The sequence below is a fragment of the Rhinoderma darwinii genome, chromosome 7 (genome assembly GCF_050947455.1).
Source record: "Rhinoderma darwinii isolate aRhiDar2 chromosome 7, aRhiDar2.hap1, whole genome shotgun sequence".
NCBI lineage: Eukaryota > Metazoa > Chordata > Amphibia > Anura > Rhinodermatidae > Rhinoderma > Rhinoderma darwinii.
This window is the reverse complement of record NC_134693.1, coordinates 120,562,478-120,584,390: the sequence shown is the minus strand read 5'-3', so window position 1 is coordinate 120,584,390 and position 21,913 is coordinate 120,562,478. Positions and strand designations below refer to the sequence as shown.

General features: G+C 38.4%; 1 protein-coding gene across 1 annotated transcript; it reads left to right on the top strand.

Moving 5' to 3' along the window:
- Positions 1 to 1,820: 1,820 nt before the first annotated feature.
- On the top strand, positions 1,821 to 20,221 carry WNT5A (Wnt family member 5A). The gene is made up of 5 exons (XM_075832378.1): positions 1,821 to 2,612; positions 6,644 to 6,777; positions 7,422 to 7,669; positions 10,942 to 11,234; positions 19,122 to 20,221. Exons 1-5 carry the CDS (start codon positions 2,604 to 2,606, stop codon positions 19,578 to 19,580), a joined length of 1,143 nt encoding a protein of 380 aa, XP_075688493.1. The 5' UTR covers positions 1,821 to 2,603; the 3' UTR covers positions 19,581 to 20,221.
- The last annotated feature ends 1,692 nt before the right edge of the window (positions 20,222 to 21,913 follow it).

Here is a 21,913-nt window from a genome sequence, read left to right as displayed (position 1 = left end):
GTGCCACATATTGATATGGGAACAGATTTCCTCAGCCGTGTTTGACTTTCTCACTGCGCTTTGATAATGCCACTTTAAAGACAGGAAGGTGTAGTGCCTGGGACATGATAGAAGGGATTGTCTCGGCTTCCTGTTACCTGTTTGCAAGGCTTCAATGCCAGGTTACTTGGCATCAGTACTTGGCCTTGGTAATGTGAGGAGGATGGCAGCAACTTCATTGCTTGCAGTCTTACATCTCCTTTAAGAGAACTAGTGGTGGGTATGTGCGTGTGTAGATGCAGCAGAGCTGATTTGGTCATTTCACACAATGTGCGTTACGTATGATTTTTTTTAAAAGACTGAAGACATTCTGAGATTTGTCTTGATTATCAAAGAAGAAAGTAAAGTGAAAAATGATGCTACATCTGTATATATTTAGAGGGAGATGCAGCAGAGCTGAGATGGTCACTTTAAATCATGATATATTCTCAGTAGTATGGCTGCTATGATTTAATTTAAAAAAAAGTTGCCAAAGTTATCATGGGGTCGAGATGACAAAGTCAGCTCTGCTACATCTGTATGCAATATTAGCTTTGTGTACAGCATAATCTTCATACAATGGAGACAATGGTTGCACGTGTTGTATGCCTGTTAGATATTTGTGGTTTTTTTAATCAGTTGTCAAAGGAAGTTACAACGGCCCAGACCCATCACGCACCTTAAAAGAGCCTTGTACCTGGACGGTACCTGGGCCCAAATCATATGACCCTACGACACCTTAATTACGAATTGCACCACAAAAAAGGCTTCCTATACACACGCTTTTTTTGTAGTGTTTACTTTTTTTTTTGCTTGTACACCCAGAGCATGCTGCGGTTTGTAAAAAAAAACGCCACTGACCATAAAAAAGCAACAAAAACGACACAAACGCAGTCGTATTTAGGGTATTTGATGTTTCACTATAGACTTTAGGGCACATTCAGACATAGCATATTTGCAGCGGAATTCCTCTGCGGACAGACTGCAGTGGAAATCCACAGCAGACTATTAGGGCACATTCACTTGTGGCGGAATTGCTGTGGAATTCCGCTGGGGACAGTCCTTTTACGTAGCAAATCTGCGGCAAGTCTGCTGCGAAATCCGTCACTTCTGGAGGAGTCCTCACCTACGCAAATTTTGCAGCAGATTTATTGCCATGAATTTGCGGCAAAACCTGCGGCAGGAAATTTCCGCCACATCTGAACATGCCTCATGTAACATCTGGCTGTGCTGAAAAACGCTTTAAAAAAAAAAAACGCAGAACACTATTAAAAATGCCACAAAAACACAAGAAAACACTGAGTGTGAATCCCGACTTACACTTTGATATATGTAAAAAAAAAAACTGTAATATATGTAGTAAAACGTTATGTAAGATAAAATCAAAAAGGCAAATTAAGCTGCCTTAAAAAACGATAAAACTGAAGATGTCATTTATATGACATCAGGACGTCATGCCACGTGACGTCATGAATCAAAAGTGATTGACAGCTGTCCACAGAAGCGGCCCGGGTTGGAGCCTGTCATGCAAGGGTTAATTGGGCTCCACTAATGTATATATGTGCCGCTTACCAGCGCCCTCCATGAATATTCTATGACTGTGTGATCCCCCGGTGCTGGGGAACATGCCCCCCTGTGGCTGCAGCGCAAACCCCTCATTCCTGCGGATAGATAATCACCAGTACAATGTACACCGCGTTATATGGCTTTAATGCCTGCAATAGGTCGGCGCACTGCGCATGCGCGGCCTTGAAGTTTTCCCAGCTCTGGCTGCTGAACTTTCCACAGTGGGAGCTGGAGACAGGAGAGAGAAGGGCGCACACTGGGCGCTGCTGGATGCCCGCTGCACACACAAGGATTGCCCATCTACAGCTCTATACAGCACAGATCTACTCAGGTCCCATTATTAAAGGGGAGACCCAGCCGGCTGGTGAGAATCCAGAGCGCCCTGTGCTGTGTACATGAACTCTGGAGCGGATTTTGCGCACCCTGGTGATCAGTTCGGTCCCCCTTTGCCAGTCTTGTGAACCCTTCATTGAAATGACAGGAAGTCTGCACCATTCCATGAGATTAGGGGTGCCCTCACCCACGTCCTGTATCTGATCCAGACTGTGGGGTGCTGTCTCCCCTGATTTAAAGATAATCCCATTGCCTTGTGATGGACTGTGGTTCAGGTTTTGCACTTTGAGAATACTACCAGGGGCGCTGCATAGGTGGGCTTCATAGTTATCTGGGGGGCTGCTTCATTCTGGGAGATTTGCTGGAAGCCTTCAGGTCAAATTTGGGACTAACAATCCGGAATACTCCATACACCTGGCTCAGGACCTCCAGGAAAGTGGTCAGTCTTGGCAAGGAGCCCCAGTCCCCTAACAAAGAGGATCTACCATTGGGGGTACAGCTAACAGGGTGGCTTCTATATCTGAAACCAGGAGGAACCTGAAGAAAGTCTTTGGAGCTTCACTCATCGGGGATTACACACAAATCCTCTCCCTTTGCTGTAGGGGGGTCTTTTATTAATAGGGGCTCAAGTTCAGTTTTGGATTTACTCTGCCTTGGATTATAACTTTGTTCTACTAGTGTGAACCATGATGAAGGTGAGTGTCTGAACATAATCACTATTCTCTAGAAGGGAAAAGCAAGTCCTACATTTGTCCCACCTCACAGACATCTTATAACTCTTAGCAGGACTATTTTATTTTTTTTCAAGCACTTTATCTTTATATCTTCTAGTTATAGAATAAGCTTTACCTTTTTAAGGAAGGACAAAGTCTCAAGTCTTCTCAGATATTTTTCAGAAGGTCCTTCAAGGGTTCTTCACCATCTTGACATTATATGGAACAAAGCAAAGAGAGATTCAACATGTTGTTAACTAAATGACTTCACACTCACCCTTAACCCCCTGAAAAATAATAACCCTCTTCCTATTTTTTTGATCCCATATATGCATGAGAAGGAGTAGCCTTCCAAATGAAGAAGCTGTAGTCAGGTCGGGTGGTCAATAGTTTTTTTTAGAATTTAAACAATGTTGCAATTTGTCACTACAAGTTCAAGCCGAGTCCCTGAGAAAGTTTATTTTGGAGTCTTAAGTGCAAATGTTGCTCCAGAACACATGGAAATTTGGAGATGAGATGGTCCCACTTTACACCTAGACTCTAAGCCAGGATCTCCTCCCTCCCAGACAGGCTACATAGAGTAGACAATAGCACCAGGCTGGTTTATTGCACGTGTTCCTAAAACTCACAACATGGCTCAATATGTTTGAATGGGGGATGTTGCACATTTGTGCCTTGGAATTCCAAAAAGTCGCTGCTTGTTACAAAAAATAAATAAATCCCATAACCCTTTACTATGGGACAAACTAGTGAACCTAAAGGCGTCTACCCAGTGCAGGTGGTCAAGACAATGACTCCACCATCATTAATGTGCACTTCAATCAGGCATCCTCTATGTAAAGTAGGTAAACTAGAAAGAGGTGAGCTTTGAGCAACTGGTAACCTTTGCTGCCCCCTATTGGCGAAGGCTGCAATTGCGGTTATTGTAAAAAAAAACAACAATTTACCTCTTGGCCAATTTTTGGGTATTAGAATTTTTGTTTTATATAGATTAGCAGTCGCTAATGATTATCTTCTAGTCCAAAAAACAAAACCAAAAAAACCTGGGTAGTTTCATGATAATGTTAACCCACTAGGTGGGTTAATTTATGTTTTAACCTCTTAGACTCCATTGTCTATGGGTTACATCTTATGACAATTAATGTAACAAATGAGAATTTCTCTTGAATTCAAGGTCTTGATGGAATGTGTCAACTGCCTCAGGTCTAGTTGAACTTGTTAATGATTTTCAATTGATACCTAATCTGCCCCTTGCACAAACACTTAGGAGATTTGTCACTTAGAATGTGATTATTACTTCGGCATCTGTGGCCCTGGTCAACATCTCACTTATCTTATTAAGTGGACAAGGGACACAAGGCAATGATGCTTTCAATAGAGCAGGGTCTGATCTAAATACTGGGAGTCAACTACCCCCGTTATAAAGAAATAATACAAATATGACTAATATCTGTGAATTATATTGTATTAACAAAGTAGCAGCTACCAAACAAAAATATTCATTATATGCAGTGATCTAACCAGGGGTTAACTGCTTTTCATAGGCCAATACACAAGCAGCCACAGTAGATGCCTTCTACATTTAATCCCAATTTGCTCGGCCACCTGAAGTCGCTGTATGTCCAGACCAGTTTCTTGTAATCATAAATTTCCTGTATGCTACATTGACAAGTGCCCCAACCCCCTTTCCTCTCCCACCCCCCACAACAAGCAGAAATTAATTGCACCTTTCCATTTTATAAAGATTTCATGGCGCAGGGAGAGCGCCCCCTTGTGTCCGATGTTATAAATATGTAGATACAGCCGCATAATGGAAGTGGCCGCTCCGTGTGCATGAGGGAAACTTAATTATAATAAGATCTGGACAATTAATCTGTGAAATATTTGTTTTCATTTGTAAATTAAAACTTTTCTAATTACCGACATCTTATTATTTAAGCTCAGAGGGAAGACTCCCAATATTGTCCATGTAATCTAATTTCTGAGGGTAATCGGTTTAGAACGATTTATAACGATGTGTACATCCGATTTACACATTTTAATTATAGACGACGAAAATAATTAATTACAAATCGAAGTCCGTGTAAAAATATTAAGAAAATCTCAAGAACTTCTGTATTGTAAATAGACCCTGATTGGTAGAAGAATGTAATCCCCGAATGTATTAGTTGTTATGCGACATTTTAGAACTAATAATCACAATTTTTTTTTTAAAATTAATGAGTAATGTGAATAAGATTAAAAGTCTCAGGGTTTTATATATAAATACTTTTATCTTCAGATTTATCTAAAATCGTTTATTTTCTATGGTTTTATGTTTTGCTGTTTGGTGTAATTTACTTTCATTTACATAAACCATGTTTAATAAATCTATATTTTTAGCATATGTAATGTGTGTTGGGTGGTGGCTCTACATTGTTTCAGGTGCTGGTGATGTTTCTTTGTATATTCGTTCTTAAATTCCTTCTGAGTTTGATCATCCAAGGATAATTATTAAATAAAGATCATTATAATAATGTAATATGTTTAATATATCATGTCCTATCTATCCAATATTTTCTATTATGATATCATACAGAATATGCTATAGTGCTATTATATACACTATACTCTAATACAATGTTATGGGGGCTATTATATACAATATACTATTCTGACCATATACAATGTTACAATACTATTCTATGTAATTTACTACTATAATGTACAATATAATATACTTTCATGATTTATATATGTTCTAGTGCAATTATAAACTATAATTCAATACCACCATATCCAAAATAGTATAATATATTAAATAAACCATCCTCCTATATAATCTTCTACTGACCAAATACAATGTTGTACAGCTATTGTATAAAATATACTACTATAATATTATAGTGCTATTCTATATATATATATATATATATATACACAGTGCTATTTTACACTACATCCTTATGTAAGATATTCAATAATCCAGTATAATATTTTACTATGACACAATGTATTCTATTCTCTTATTTGTGACTTTCTACAAATAATTATAATAATCAGAGGGGTTTGTTAATTGTCACCATGTGAGTAGTCACAAGCCTCACAATACTGAGGATGAGGGTGGACAGGGAATTTATAACCCAGGGTAAATAAAGTTGTTTAGCAGAGCTGGTAATAAATAACTGGCAGCAGTGAGTAGACAAGATGTGGGCTGTGATGGGCCCAGTATAGTAACTGCTGGGAGTAGCTGCACCTCTTCATATGTCCCCTCTGCTGTAATATCCTGGAGAAGTAAAACCAGATGAGGTAAGACAGAGGCTGCCCTTTGTGTTTCTGCTGATTGTAGGAGAGGATGAGGCAGCTTTGGGGTATTGGGGAGGGGGTAAGGAAGTTTAACAAGGTTAGAATCAAGTGATCTATCTTATCATTGTTGCATTTTAGTTCACTTGTAGCTTTGCCACTGACTCAGTACATATAATAAATGGCTGGAGATGTATGTGATGTACATGTACAGTATGTGGGAGCAGCAGGGACTGCAGCAGATGTGCGGCTGGTGCTGGCAGCTGGGGGATTGCTTAATCCAAATGTTATTCGTTAGAGCTTCCCTGTCTCATGGTTTGGACATCCTTTGTAAATCTATTAGCACATATAAATGATACCAACAAGTACACAGAGCAGGCACAGATACTGGAGATCCTCACACACAGGGACCCTGCAGGGACTAATGCAGAGCATAGGCATACAGAGCTTCAGTCACTATGTGGGTGTAAAGCTGTATAACCCTACTGTACCCAATCCTACACTGTCATATACATACATACATACATACATATATATTTTATAGTAATATTTATTTTGGTTATTTATTAGTATTTTATATATTATACATAATTGCTATATAGTACTTTTCTGACTTTATTGAAATATGTTTAATGTTTTGGCATTTGATTTACAGTAAATATTGTTATATATGTAACTATAATATCTAAACACAAATTTTCTATTAACGTTTAATTTCTCTCTATTTTCAGCCGTCCTTGGGACTGTTCTTGAAGGCAGGAGGTTTTAGGGTACCCGGGGGAGCCATGATCTCCAGTTATCTCCTTGTCCTCCTCCTGACATTGTCCTGCATTTCTCAGGTGGTGGTGGACGCCAGTTCTTGGTGGTGAGCACATTATATTTCTATTTCTCTGCTATGTTTCATTGACTTGTCCGGCCATTCCGCTGTGTTGTGTGATAAAAACTAGAACGTAAGGTGCATAGGATATTTCTCACTGAGATACAATGTGTATCAGCCTTTGCTGCGAGTATTTGATGTATCTGTTGTAGATCGTATCAGATCGTCTTTGTGATTGCACTATGGTGTACGATCAAGCTGCGTATTACTATAATATATATTGTATCTTATTTGCCTTTTTTTGTAATTATTTATTTGCTTTTATTTTACTTTACACAACTTTCTATTGGAAGGTATCTGCTGTAGATATAGCATATACGATCAAATCGTCATTGTGTTAGCACGGGTGGGTACTAAGTCACTGCACATCATTGCACCTTTTTTGCTGTGTTACATTATAAGTTAGTCTATTGCATAGTCTGCTGTATATTGACAGTAGATTGTAGGAACGATCTGATCGTCCTTTTTCTTTTTTTTTGTAGCGTTTTGTATTGTGCTGTACGTTCAGATCGTGCGACATTATTAATGTATCTATTACAAACTATGCTGTACACTTGAAGCAGATTGTATGAACGATCAGATCGTGCCATCGTATCCGTTATAATGGTTGACGCTATGATTTTTGTGTGCAGGTCTCTGGCTATGAACCCTGTTCAGCTCCCAGAAGTGTACATTATCGGGGCACAACCTCTCTGCAGCCAGTTATCGGGGCTCTCACAGGGGCAGAAGAAGTTGTGCCAGCTCTATCAGGACCACATGCAATACATCGGGGAGGGGGCAAAAACTGGCATCAAAGAATGCCAGTACCAATTCAGACACAGGAGGTGGAACTGCAGCACGGTGGATAACACTTCAGTGTTTGGCAGAGTCATGCAAATAGGTAAGAACAACCCTAATCATTCAGACAAATATCTTTATGTCTTCTTGATGTCTTGATTTATAGTATATATATTAGTGTGGCTTTTAGGCATTCTAAATTGGTGTATTTATGCATCCATCCTTACTTATACTTGTAATGTAGTTGTCTTTCTGTCCTCTGTGTGTCTCTGTCTCTCTCTTTGTGTCTCCTCTCTCTGTCTCTCTTTGTGTGTCTGTCTGCCTGTCTCTCTCTCTCTCTCTCTCTCTGTGTGTGTGTCTGTCTCTGTCTCTCTCTCTGTCTCTCTCTCTCTCTGTCTCTCTTTGTGTGTCTGTCTCTGTCTCTCTCTCTCTGTGTCTCTCTCTCTCTCTGTGTCTCTCTGTCTCTCTCTCTGTGTGTCTGTCTGTCTCTGTGTCTCTCTCTGTCTCTGTCTGTCTCTCTATCTCTGTGTGTCTGTCTCTTTTTGCTATCTTTGTAACTACAATTACTAGCATTTTTTTCCCCTCCAGTGATCTCTGCACAATTTTTGGGTGTTATTTCTATAGTAGGTGACACATTTAGAACATAATTTGCTGCAATATACATTACACTTGGTCTAGTGCTATTTGTTCTAGAGATTGACTTCCCTACTAACTTGTCCTCTATAGAATAATGATGATGAAACCATGTAAAACTAAGATCTACATTCAATCTCTGGTTCCTGCCCCAGTTTAATGACCTTATTATGGGAATTATTGTATTATCCTGTTTTCACACCTACAGAGAGAGTGAGCTGTGTTTCTACATGATCCCCTTTCTCATGTTTTCTTTCCACTCTGTTCCATCTTGTTTACACGTGGTTTACAGTCATTTTAGTACAACTCCACACTTAGGTTGATCTTACAGGTGCCTCCTTGCAGGTTGTGACAATCTCAATCCTGGGGGATTTTCTGGTGTTGAATGCTCCAGACTATTTCTCTATATTTCAAATCTCCTTAATATCCTGGTATAAACCTATTTCTTAAACAAGAAGTAATTTATAAGGGCAATTAGCCACTTAAACTAACTGCTGTGCTAAGAGGGCTTAATAGGTATTTGGAGGCGGCGTCCCAGACTGGGATAGAGAAGAGACTATTCATCCACTGCAAGAAACTGGACTCTCAGACTATATTTAAGCTTCATAAAGTGGGGGGTGGGGTGAGCCAGTTGTATTATTTTATTTCTGGGAAATTAGCTGAAATGTGAAATTGCTTGGCTTTAAAGATGATCTGCATTACAGAATTAATGTGCTTTTCTAGGCACTTTGCTGCGATTTTTGGTAATTCCATACATCAATATGTCTTTACATGTCTCAAACGATTATCAAACATTTTACGTTGTATATTTTCCTTTCCGAAGTGCTTGCATGTACAGATAAATAATATTGCGTGTCTTTGTCAGAAGGCCACATCTAGGTCCTACACGGCTACGGGCATTTCATGCTATAATATTACACCCAACTTTTTTCCTATTTCAAATATGTTTCCATGTTGCAGAATGAAACTTTTCATTATGTGCATTTGTCTTCACCTTTGTTTCCCTTTACAAATTTGATAAATATATTAAAATATGCAAATAAAGCTGATTGTAACTACTCCAGCTGCTATTTTAATTGAATGTGGTTAAACCAAAAACTATAAAAAAAATAATATATATATATATATATATATATATATATATATATATTATTGTGTGTGTTTCCATGAGTTGACGAAAGAATGAAAATATTTTGTCCAATCTATTTAAATAAGTTGTATAAAGAAAAAAACAAACAAAAAAGCAGACCGCTGAAAAACGAACTTATAAATGTAAAAGTAAGGAAACAAAAAACAAACCTATACATAAATAGCAAATATATCCCACCCTTCTCCCAAAAATAGGTCCTTTTTTTTATATAGAGGTATGAAAAAAAAGGATAATCTTTATTTTTCCCCCTAATTGTTAGTCATTTTAAAAAAGTTTAAATCTTCTATAAGCCCATACCTTAAATCTTTAAATTCTAAGACGAATTACACTGTGGTCGCCTCACACTCCAATAAATTCTATGGGGTCAGATTAGTTAAAGCGGTTTATATTCATTGCCGAATCATGACTTTCTCCTTGGATTTCAGATGGCCTATGGCATTTCTATAGGACTGCGGACAATATGGCATTCATATAGACAGAACACTCACGTTACACAAAGTGAACAGAACTTGTTTCTTAATTTAATACAAACCTTCTGCAGACTTTCGGTTTAAATTCTCCATTTCAATGCGTTTAAAGGCCATTTAGAGATAAACACGGAGATGATTTTAATTCAATGTAAGAATGAGATGGCACAAACTTTGATAGGAGGTACAGAAAAAAAAAGTAGATATCTGATTTAAGGATCTTGTGTTTTTTTTTTTTTCTGCATGACATTTATTTTGGAAAGTCAGTTAAGTGCAGTTATTGTAACCCTCTGCACATGTAACTTCTCAAATCATCTTGTTTTCATTTAATGGGAACTAGTGTAGGAAGAAAGTTTTGAAAAAGCCCAAAATCACTTCCACCCCATGAACCTTCTCCACTTCTGATTAACAGATAAATTGACTAAACTACTTCAACCTGCAGATACAAAAGGTCCCTATTACGGGGCGTATTTTGAAAATGCCCTAATGTTTATGAATATAACTGTGTTTAAATCTAAAATCATCAAACATCTTGAGTGTTTTTAAAAAAAAAAAGTAAATTATTTTATGTAACTTCTTTTCAAGGAACATATCTTTAAAAAATAAAAATAAACCAATATTACAATTGTTTTGTGGGTAATAGATATAACTCTCTACATTATTATCCAGGAACTCATTTAATATTTTACCCATAATCTTGTCCTCTTTTGATAACTAATCTGGTTGATATCAGAGGACAAGATTGTGGCTGAATATAATATTAGAGTTCCCTTGGGCCCCCTGTCTACCCCAACATCGGCTTGAAAGGCATAGTCTTTTTAGTATAATCCCCATGGGCCCTTCCAGCCCAGTTGGCCATAGAATTTACCAAGGCCTGCTTGGTGCTGACTTTGGCCCTTATTTTGGGTGCTGCTATGGATTAATGTTTACCCCCTTATTAGAATAAGGTTGCTCAGAAATGGAGAAACTCTTACAGAAGATATATATTTTCATACTCTGTTAATGGAGGTTTATAGTTATTATGCACATATCTTGCATGTATTATATATGTGTTTGTATGTGCTAGACTATTGTATTTTGGACTCATTGGATTTTTCTTGCTATAATTCATATATTGTTTTGCAGGGAGCAGAGAGACGGCATTCACCTATGCAATCAGTGCTGCTGGAGTAGTGAACGCAGTGAGCAGAGCCTGCAGAGAGGGGGAGCTGTCCACATGTGGCTGTAGCAGGGCAGCCCGTCCAAAGGATCTACCCCGGGATTGGCTGTGGGGTGGCTGCGGGGATAATCTAGACTATGGCTACAGATTTGCTAAGGAATTTGTGGATGCAAGGGAACGAGAGAAAATCTACCAGAAAGGAACCTATGATAACGCCAGAATCGTGATGAACTTACACAACAATGAAGCTGGAAGAAGGGTAAGGAGTCCTATTAATGCAATCTATCCTATGAATTAAACTGTCCATTCCAACCGCAGTCCCTATGTCCCAGGAATATTCTTCTGCCTCTTGGGATTTCCCAGACTTGCATCCCATCGAAATTATTTTAGGGCTGGACAAAAACTGGGAGCCTAGTAGTCAATGTCACTCGACCTTTGCCACTGGGGCCTAAATCTGTGGGCTGTTTTCATATTGAAGTTTGTAATGCCTGTCGACTAAAAAAAAGTTAACGTGGCTCTTATACTCAATAGTAGTTTGTCCATTTCAGGCAGATTCGATGTATTTTAACATTGTCAGTTGCTCCTTAGCAACATAGTGCAACCTACTATGTTTTTTAGTACAAGTGAAGGTTGGCTGCTTGTTGTTGTCAAAGGGGTTTATCGGGAAAGCCCATTGACGGCCTGTCTATTACGATTAGGTGGTGTTGTTTGGTGGGGTCTGGCCTACACAGGACACCGACCGATCAGCAGAATTCAGGATCTGTATCGTTCACTAGAGTTCTGCGGCACCTTTAGTATTTATCCAGATACAGTAGCCCGTCTGGTGGTACCGCAGTTAAGCCCCATTCACATACTGGTGTGCCGCAGCCACTTCAGTCTACAGATCGGATAGTCCGTCAATGTGTTTTCCCTGCAAAACCCTTTAAGAAAAGAATTTCTAATCTCCTGTTAGTAACCATATACTTCATGGGTTATATTATTAATATAAAGGATTACGTACAGTAGTAGCCGTTTGCAGCCTCCGTCATCCTCCCCGTCTTCGCTCCTGGGCTACGTGGCTTAGTTCAAATCCCATCTTGAGTGAAACCTTTGCCCGGGTCCTCAGATGTGGTCCATGTGATTCATGAACATCATTCTGGTCCCTCGCTTCACAGGCTGTATGTCTTCAAGGACAGCATGGCAGCCTTGTATTTTAGTTTTGTGTCCTTGTGTTTTAGTGTCTATTTGAACTATGCCGAGTCTATGGGCGTAACTATAGTCATAGCAGCTGTTATGGGGCCCACAGGTTGAGTGGGCCCACTCAGGTGCAAGACCATTGTTTATTTTTGTGAGGTATAACATGTTGGTGGCTTTCTGCTATCTAGCACTACTATGTGGGTTTGACATATGACGCTATTAGCCATACTTTTAATAGTTGCTACCTATGCTTCTGTTGCAGTTTCCTGTCACTAGGTGGTTTGGCCCATCTTATTTTGCTATGGGGCCCCATAAATTCTAGTGACGTCCCGGGTCCAATCTCATGCTTCAGAAATCTGCTTTAAGCTACAAAGCTGATCAATCGCTCAAAGTTGAATCAATGAACAACCAATTCTTCATCGTTCTCATGATCTTTCCTTGATCAGTGAATTGAAGCATTCTTGTTAAAATCCAGAAAAGAAAAATTCCAGGAGCGTATCTATAGGGGGTGCAGAGGCAGCAGCCGGGCCCTGGCGTCTGATGGGGCCCAAAGTCCATATGCCACAGACACCAGTATTATACATGGCACATTGTAGGTGGGGGCCGACTTACGAATTTTGCATTGTGGCCTAGGAGCTGCAAGTTACGCCTCTGAGAAAACCCATACAGACCCAATACGACTCACTGAGGGTTCTCAACAAAGGAGGGAGATTTATGCTCCTGATGTATTTAGTTTACAGGGGATTGCATATTCTTATACATTGTAGCAAACTGTCACCTGTGAGCTGAACTAGGTCAGCAGAGTTTTCACTCTAAATAAGAATGTTACCATTCACTGACTGCAAACCGAGAACCCTCAAAATGGTGAGGAGTAGAAGCACAAAGTATATTAGAAAAAAATCAGAATTGTTAATTATGCCATGACTGATCTTCATTTAAATTCAATCAGACAATTTACTGTCAAAATGGTGATTGTCATTTGTCACCATCAGTGATCAGTTTTGTGGATACTAAGGCCTCATGCCTACTTCAGTTTTTTTCGTCAGGGTGCTATCTGTTTTTCTTAACTGATAGCACCCTGACACATTCATTTCTACGGGGCCATGCACACTTCCGTTGTTTTAACGGAACCGTGCGGCCGTTCCGTCAAATATAGGACAGGTCCTACTCCTGTCCGTTCTTGACGGAACAGTCTCGGCCTTTTCATTGATTTGGTCTGTGAAACAACGGACTGCTCACGGAAGCCATCTGTGTGTAGTTTGTGTTTCACGGATCCGTCATTAGCGGCCGTACAACGGCCGATAGATGTGTGCATGAGGCCTTAGGGGGGGGATGTTTGTCTACTTTCTTATATGGCAGTTCCAAATAAGTGGTCTCATTGGGCAGTATATGTCCGTAGGCTGCATAATAAACATTCCCCTATCCTGCGTCTCCAAGATTAAATAAAATCTATCTATCTCTCAATGTACTCCCTAATCAAATTACATCAAAGTACCCCCAAGGATATGATCATACAATGTGCAGGACATAAGAAGAAATTGTGAAGACACTAGAGACATGACCGGCACCCCATTGTGTACATTTACCACAGATTGAGAGTTGAAGTCTTTTTATAAGGCCTGATATGGGCCATGAAAAACAAGTGCTGATTGACGAGACCGCTTATGCACTTGTTTGATCCTTTCAGGAGCTATGATCGGTAATGTATGTGGTCGAACGATAGTTACTACAGTCGCTCCTCCATATACATTTCCATCATGTCTTCAACACATCCACCTGTTTACACAGGGAGATGTGCTGCCGACTAGCAACCATTTTATTGGCCGCACAAACAAGCCGATCACCCGCCAAAGGAGCGTTTTCTTGTTCATCGGCTAATCAGCTTACACATTTGCACGATCATTGGCCCGTGTACTTACTGGACTTTGTGGCTTGCACTTTTTTATAGAGCATGGTTCATATTTTTCTTTCTGACTTATATGCCCTAATGGGGCATCTTGAAAGTGGGCCCTTAACTTGGCTCCATCTCCTTTCCCCATGAACAGGGTTAACCTATGCAGGCACCCCATTCTACATATAACATTAGCAAACCAGGGAGGTGAGAACCAGCACAAGAGTATTGTTGTCCTTCTCACCTACGAGGGCTAAGGTTGGGGCAGACCCTAGTCCTATTATTCCAGGGTGGGAAAGTTAAGGTGGCTTGGTCAAGCATTAGGCATCCTATGTATGTACAGACCTGGCTCTTTGGCTAACAATGACTGAAATGTGCTAGTTAGTAATTCTTTGTGTGCAACTATTTTGGACATTGTTCAGAGAAGTCTCCTTTGCAGGATATGTTCATAATTCTGCAGGTACTTGTCGCTCTTGGTGCTCTGATACAGTTCCCATAGCACTCCGTGTCATCTTTGTAATGCATATATGAAAAAGTCACGTCTAGTGTAATTGGGCAAACATGTTAAACGTTCTCACACGTGAGTATTTGGAAATTATTACAATTTTACAGGCCATCAATCCGTGATCGTGAAGGTCCCGTCTCCCCCAGACCCCCACTGGAAATTTGTTTATCAATGGGATCCTTGGGTGGTATGCACACGGATCACACGTTGATGGCTTATCTTAAGAAAAGACCACCAATGTTAAATCCAAGAAAACCCCTTTAATGAAAATATACTGATTTCTTATTAGATAAGATTTCTTCCCTTTCACGATTCTCCCCCCTCCCCCACATAATTGGCCTAATTAATTCATATTATGGCAGTCAAAAGCAGGAGATGTTGCTCATATCAACCAAATTCCAGCTACTCGTTTTCTACTACCCATTAAACAATATAGGTAATGATCTAATTGCTTTGGGCAATTCAAAGAATTTGGCTGCGCTAGTTTTCATACAAGTCGAATCCTAATTTTGACCACTACAACGCTATCTAAAATCCATACTAGAGCCAATGTCATAGAAAGCCAGTGAACAGTATCTTATGGGGCGGCCCAGGATAACTTCATGCAGCTGTTGTCCTTCGGTTCAGACTCGAGACCCAGCGCTGCTAAGGGACAGCGCTACACACTTTGCCTTCTTGACTGCCCATACAAGAACTTCTTCTCACCTCGTCTTCTTCAAACAAGAGTCAATCACTTTAGTTTCTGCACACCCAGACTGCATTTCGCAAATTGATCCTAGTTAAATTAGGCATAGATATTGTATTAAGCCTCACATACATTCACACTAAGGCTAAGTTTACATCACCGTCATAGGAACAGAACGACGACCATTATTGAGTGCCGGATCCGTCACATAACAGCCACAAATGGTGCCAGATGGGACCTATTGACTTTAACGTATTTCATTGGGATTCTGTCATAGTTTCCGTAATTTTACCAGAAAAAGTAGCGCAGTATTTTTTTCAGCCATTTTTTATGGAATCCACAGCGGAGGCTCATAACTAAGCCTCCTACTCCGATGTGAACTTGGCCTAAATATCCTGCTCTTTGCCCAATATTTCTGCATGTTTCTCAGTGAGTAAAGCCAGCATAAGATTTATTATGGATTTAAGATACGAGTCACTACTAAGGTGTCAGATGTTGGAATCCGTGTCAGACGGTTTTAGTGATGGCTTTCATTTATAAAATGCTGCTTCGTAAGGTAGAACGGTTATAATTTAAATGTGATCTAAAGGGGAACCTTCTCAAGTCCTATTAGAAACCATTTTTAAGGAGAACTCTACTTAAACTGAAAGTTGAGTAGGTTTCAGTAATTTCCAACCCCTACAATATAACATGCAGCCCTGCATCTGACATTAGGGGGTCTCTCCACACCACTCGAATACTATTTGGTTATCTATCTTGTCTACTGGAAGTGTCAGGAAATTGGTTGGGACAACCTCCTCCTCTAGGAATGCTTGCAGGACTCTCCTGGACAATGCAGAATCTGTCAATTTTTAGATAGATAACAGGATTAAGGTCTGACCGCCTTGGTTCCCTGTCACAACTGGCAGACAAGGAGAACGTTTTGCGTTGGCTCCAGTTGAAGGAAGAGTTGAAGCAAGAGATCCTTGCTGATCTTAGCCAAAAGATGATTCCAGGTGAGCGAAGACTCCCTGTTTTTTTGGTTTTTTTTGCCTGGAGTTCTACTTTTAGCTCATTTTATAACTGGACATTAGGACTGGTAATGTCAGGGAAGAGTGGATTGCAACATTTATGGTTCTTTATTATTTGTATGTTATTTCCTTTTTGATACCATGCTGGAGAGATTTTCTTTTATAACTTATTTGTTGGTAGACCAAAGTCTAGCCATACGTCTGACTTTTATGATGGTGGAAATTCTAGGTTATTCCCATTCTCTAACACATGGCTAATCCTCTATTTGATAAACCGTGACCTCCATAAAGTTTAATAATTCATTTTTATGGAAGCCGTAAAGCATCATCATACTTGGAGAAACCAATAAAGCTACTTGGTGACATTTCCAGCTGACAATCGTTTTGTCATGTAATGCTACATAGGAATATCCACATGGTTTAATTTGTATCTTTCTTAATATATTCCAATAATAAAGTGAGCATTTCTACTGAAAATTTATTAACATATATTTAGGCTAATGGAATCCATATATACATTAAGAATCGAGACCAGTTTAGTGCACGACTCCAGTTTGTAAATATGACGTGGAATTTATATATTTTTTTTATTGCCAATAGTAGCGAATAGTTAAAGGGCTCGTCAAATAAAGTCAACCCCTGTTTGACATAAGGGTATGGATAACATAGAGGGGGATTACCTACTTAAAACCCCCTCTATGAGCCATCATATAATGCTACATTCCTGTCCAGAAGTGACTTCCCCCGGTGGTAACCGCAGATTGCCGTGACTTAGGGCAGTTGGCTTCCATTTAGAAAGGGGTTGTCTTCATGAGACAATTCTAAAAAAAAAAAAAAGTCTAGTGTTTGTCAATCAAGAGAAGAATTATACCAGATTTTCCTCTGCATTGTATCACTTTTTTATTTTTTTTAATGCCTTGTTCAGTACAGGGTAACCTAACGCAATGGCTAAAAGCAGAAATTCCAGGGTGGAATTAAAGGGTTATTCCCATCTCTGATATTTATGGCATATCCACAGGATATGCCATAAATATCCAATATATGCGGGTCACACCTCTGGGACCAGCACCTATCTCTACAACAGGACCTCTTGACCCCTGTCCTACCTTCTGCCGCAGTCGCTGGGCTCCTTTTTAATAACACCTCTGCGTAGTCCACAGGGAATTCTCATGATGGTATCTCAAAGTTTAATTGCCACCAAAAAACTGACCCGCATGATGTAACATATATTATTTACTGTACTTGCCATCAAGTAAGGCTAAAGAGGACCTTTCAGGTGTCCTATGCTGCCTTATCTGGGGGCAGCGTTTTATTTAGTAGCAGCAAACCCTATAAATGTTGGTCGGACTCGTGATGAAAGGCTGGGAGTCTGGCCTCAACCGCCCCCACCCACTGACAGCTTTTCCTGTGAGCATCCTATGAGCATGTATATAGGGAAAGCTGTCAATGAAGCCTTGTGGGTGGGGGAAGTCAAACTCGCAAGCTTTCTCTGTGAATCCGACAAGCATCCATGCTTTCCTCAAAGATATAGACGTTTTATGGCTGATCGCATTCTTCATTATCTGAACAGTTGGCTGGAAAGATCAAACGTTCAATATTCTATTATGGACTCCCAACATTGCAAAAATTGTCTGACCAAGATGCATGATGAACCATTGGTCAGAACCTGTATATCTGTTCCAACTAGCTATTTTAGTACTTCAGTATATCTTAGAATCCATTAGCAGACTGGTGAAAGTGCTACAAAACAGTCTATAGACTCCTGAATCAGCCTGCTGTCTACTTTTCTGGTATTGGGGAAACTGTTTGAACTTCATCTGGCAAATGTAAATTGTTATTGAGTCCTTCACACCACTAAAGGCGAGATTCTGATATTTGATTTTTAACCAATTTCCTAATATATTCTTAAAGGTATGTTTTAGAGTAACTTTGCATTTTATATGCAGTTTTTTTAGTGTTTCTTATATCTGTAATATGCAAAATGGCTCTCTTCCAGAAGGAAGAAATCTGTCTCTCCAGTGCCATCTATGGGTTGTTGTTGTTTTTTTTTTTTTCTTTAGCATTGCCTTTAAAAGGGTTGTCCAGGATTTAAAATAAATAAAAAATGGCTACTTTGTTCTAAAAACAGTGCCACACCTGTCCATAGGTTGTGTGTGGTATTGCAGCTCAGTCTTATTCACTTTAATGGAGCTGAGCTGCGATACCAAACGCAACCAATTTACAGATGTGGTGCTGTTTTTGCAAGTAAGCAGCCATGTTTTTCTAATTCTGTACAACCTCTTTAAGGAGTCCTGTAAGGAGAATCGGTACCTGTTTCATTAGGCTCTCACGCAGCCAATGAGAACTCTGTACTGATGAGGAGCAACAACCACAGAACAGTTCTGTGTATGTGGTGTCTTTGGTGACTGATAACCTGAGTCATGTTTCAAAGCTCTTTAAGAGGTCTGAAATTGACTTGCAGGGTTGCCACCTGTGGGTGGCATTGAAGAGAACATTTTTTTTTTCTGGAGGAGAGTTATTTAGCATATTTTTCATTGCCTTAAAGTCTCCCTACTAACTGGATCTCCTCAAGGAGAATCCATACCTTTCGCGAAGGTCTAATATCCGTGGTATGCAATGGTTAAAATCGGAAGCTAGACTATGTGGTAGGGACAGGATCATGTAAGGAAATATTCATTTAACTTGTAACAGACCCCCAGCAGATGAAGATAGAAACAAATACAGTAAAGAATTTATTTTAAAAATAGTTTGGATAAACCTATAGCTATTCCTTGTATGAATTCCGTGCCGGAAATAGCTTGACTGCTAATTTTATGGGCTACTTAGTCTGTGTCTAATGTCTATAACCACCACGCTAAAACTTGCATTTCTTCTTACAGGCTGTAAGTACCTTGGCGGATGTAGCCTGCAAATGTCATGGAGTCTCTGGATCTTGCAGTCTTAAGACTTGTTGGCTACAACTTGCTGACTTTAGGAAAGTGGGAGACTTATTGAAGGAGAAGTATGACAGTGCCGCAGCCATGAAACTCAATAGTCGAGGGAAATTGGTGCAAGTCAACAACAAGTTCAACTCTCCAACTACGAACGATCTGGTTTATATCGACCCAAGTCCGGATTATTGTGTGCGCAATGAAAGCACTGGGTCTTTAGGAACCCAGGGAAGGCTGTGCAATAAAACATCAGAGGGCATGGACGGCTGTGAGCTTATGTGCTGTGGTAGAGGTTATGACCAGTTCAAAACCGTACAGACTGAGCGATGTCATTGCAAGTTTCACTGGTGCTGCTATGTCAAGTGCAAGAAATGTACCGAGATTGTCGACCAGTTTGTATGCAAGTAAGACACAAAGGAAATGACTATGAACGATATTAAATATCCGCTTTAATTTATAGAGGTCACTTAGGAGTTGCAAGCAAGCAGACAGCAACTGGATCTATTTTTCTTCATATCACACAACCTCTCCTTGGAAAAAAAAAAACAAGTAATGAAAAAAATGAACTAAAAATATTTATTTACAAAAATAAAGACTTTTTTTTAAAAGAAAAAGTATATAATTAGATAAACTAAGACTGAAGCGCTCGGGATTTAGAACATGTATAATAGGTTTATATGAATGAGAGAGGAGCAGACGGATGAAGACAAGCTGTGTTTTATTTTTATTTTTAAATAAAAAAAAAAGTTGCATTTAATGGAGAATTCACTCCAAAAAGTTTCACAGTTCGGCAGTTAAATAGAGTTTTTTTTTTTTCTGACATTTTATTTTCATATTAGAAACTACTATTTGTTGTGTGATACCTCTTGAGATGTTGGGATTGCACTTTGTATCTTGCATAAATTCTTATATGTTAATTCGTAAATATTCATACACATTAACGGACAACATGCCATTTTGATTCATAGCTGCATAAACATCTTACGCATTACACATTCATGGTTCTAAGAATATACTGGTTGTAAAAGAAATTAGTGGAAAATAATTGACTTAGGATCTAGTTTTAAAAAAAAAAAAAAAAAAAAAATTTGATCTTCTTGACCCTGTCATTAAAAAAAAAAAAAAAAAAATTTAAAATACAATTATTTCATGCTGTGTTTAGCCATTTTAAAGTTCTTCATGAACTAAGCCACTTTAATATTGCAAAGTCATTATATGCAGTTTATAAGAACAATTCATACTTTTACATAATAATACTATACACTTTTACATGCAATATGGTTACGTTTATGGGAAATTGTGGTCTGCTGTTTTCTATTTCAAAGCTTTTGTGACTATATGTATATATAACCCTAAATACTGCCAGTAATTAAATGTACGTATTTATTTACACATTTATCTAGGCAACGTTTCCTTTTTATTTCAAATCAATAGTTTGGGATTTTTATTTCAAGGAAAAAATATTATTTTTGAAACTTTCTGTATGGATACATTTTGCAGAATCTTAACACTTTGGTGTCCGGTTTCAAAGGGGGTTGTTCGAAATAGAAGGAAAGCACATACTGATGAATGGTTCATGGGCTGGAGGGTAGAGGGGAGAGTGAGCGTACTAAGGGTGGGTTTCACGAAATACAATGCACTTGAAACCAATTTTTTTTATCTCCTTTTGTAAGGGCATTACATATCAATATGACATTTATTAATAATAAACTAGACCTAAAAATAACATAACTTTTGAGAAAATATCCCTAAATTAAATGACAAAATATTCTAGTAAAGTTAAATTATTTTTACAAAAACAGCAGCATATTTTCTCCAGTTCACAGCTGGGACTTTTTCTGATTTATGAATTCCACTTCCATTTTGCAGTGTAAAATTAATTTTTGTCTCCATTACTCCATTTTTAAATTTTTTATTTTTTTACATTGGTCGTAAATGTCTTAATTTATTGCCCATACTTACCAAAGTATATGTAGAAAAACGAAACAAACATGAAATTTCACTAAGCACTAATTAAATAATGGTTTGAATTTCTAATGCAAAATCATATTTTTATATATTTTGACTGCAAGATTTTTTTTCTTGAATAAGAAAAATTTTGTTTTTGAGGAGCAAACTTTACAAGTCCAGACTATTCGTTTTGAATTATTTAATGTAAAATATTTACTTGTCCTTGAGAAATGTAAATCCTATGTTCTATTTTCCTGTATATTGTACATGTAATGTACATATTTTGCAGCCCTATATGATTTGTATATTTCTCTGGTAAAAAAAAACAAACAAAAAAAAAATCAACAAAAGGAACATGGCAATTGACACCATGAAAGGCAAAAATATCAAATAAAAAAATTGATACTTTTATTTTAAAGTGGTTTGATTTAACAGTTTAATACAGAAAAAAAAGCATACTTTTTCTAGAAAGAAGAAATCTACAATAGACTAACATTCTTGCTTCACCAAGTTTTTAGGAAGAAAGGTCAAAGAACTAATATTATTTCAGATGTACATAATTAAAATGTTTTGTATAAAGTTTGCATACATTTTGGCTGCAGTTGGGGGAATACACATCTCTGAAACGGGATTACAGCTACTTACTGATTTTAATAAAATCACATGGATGTAAGGAACTTTTCAGAATAAGAATAATCCATTACATTGGTTGAGTAAAACGTTATATAATTAAAATACTTTTTTTTTTTCTATATATATATATATATATATATATATATATATATATATAT

Coding starts and splice junctions, on each gene's coding strand:
- WNT5A (XM_075832378.1), top strand. Junction 7,670..10,941: donor TGGCAGAGTCATGCAAATAG/GTAAGAACAACC, acceptor ATTGTTTTGCAG/GGAGCAGAGAGACGGCATTC. Junction 11,235..19,121: donor ACAATGAAGCTGGAAGAAGG/GTAAGGAGTCCT, acceptor TTCTTCTTACAG/GCTGTAAGTACCTTGGCGGA.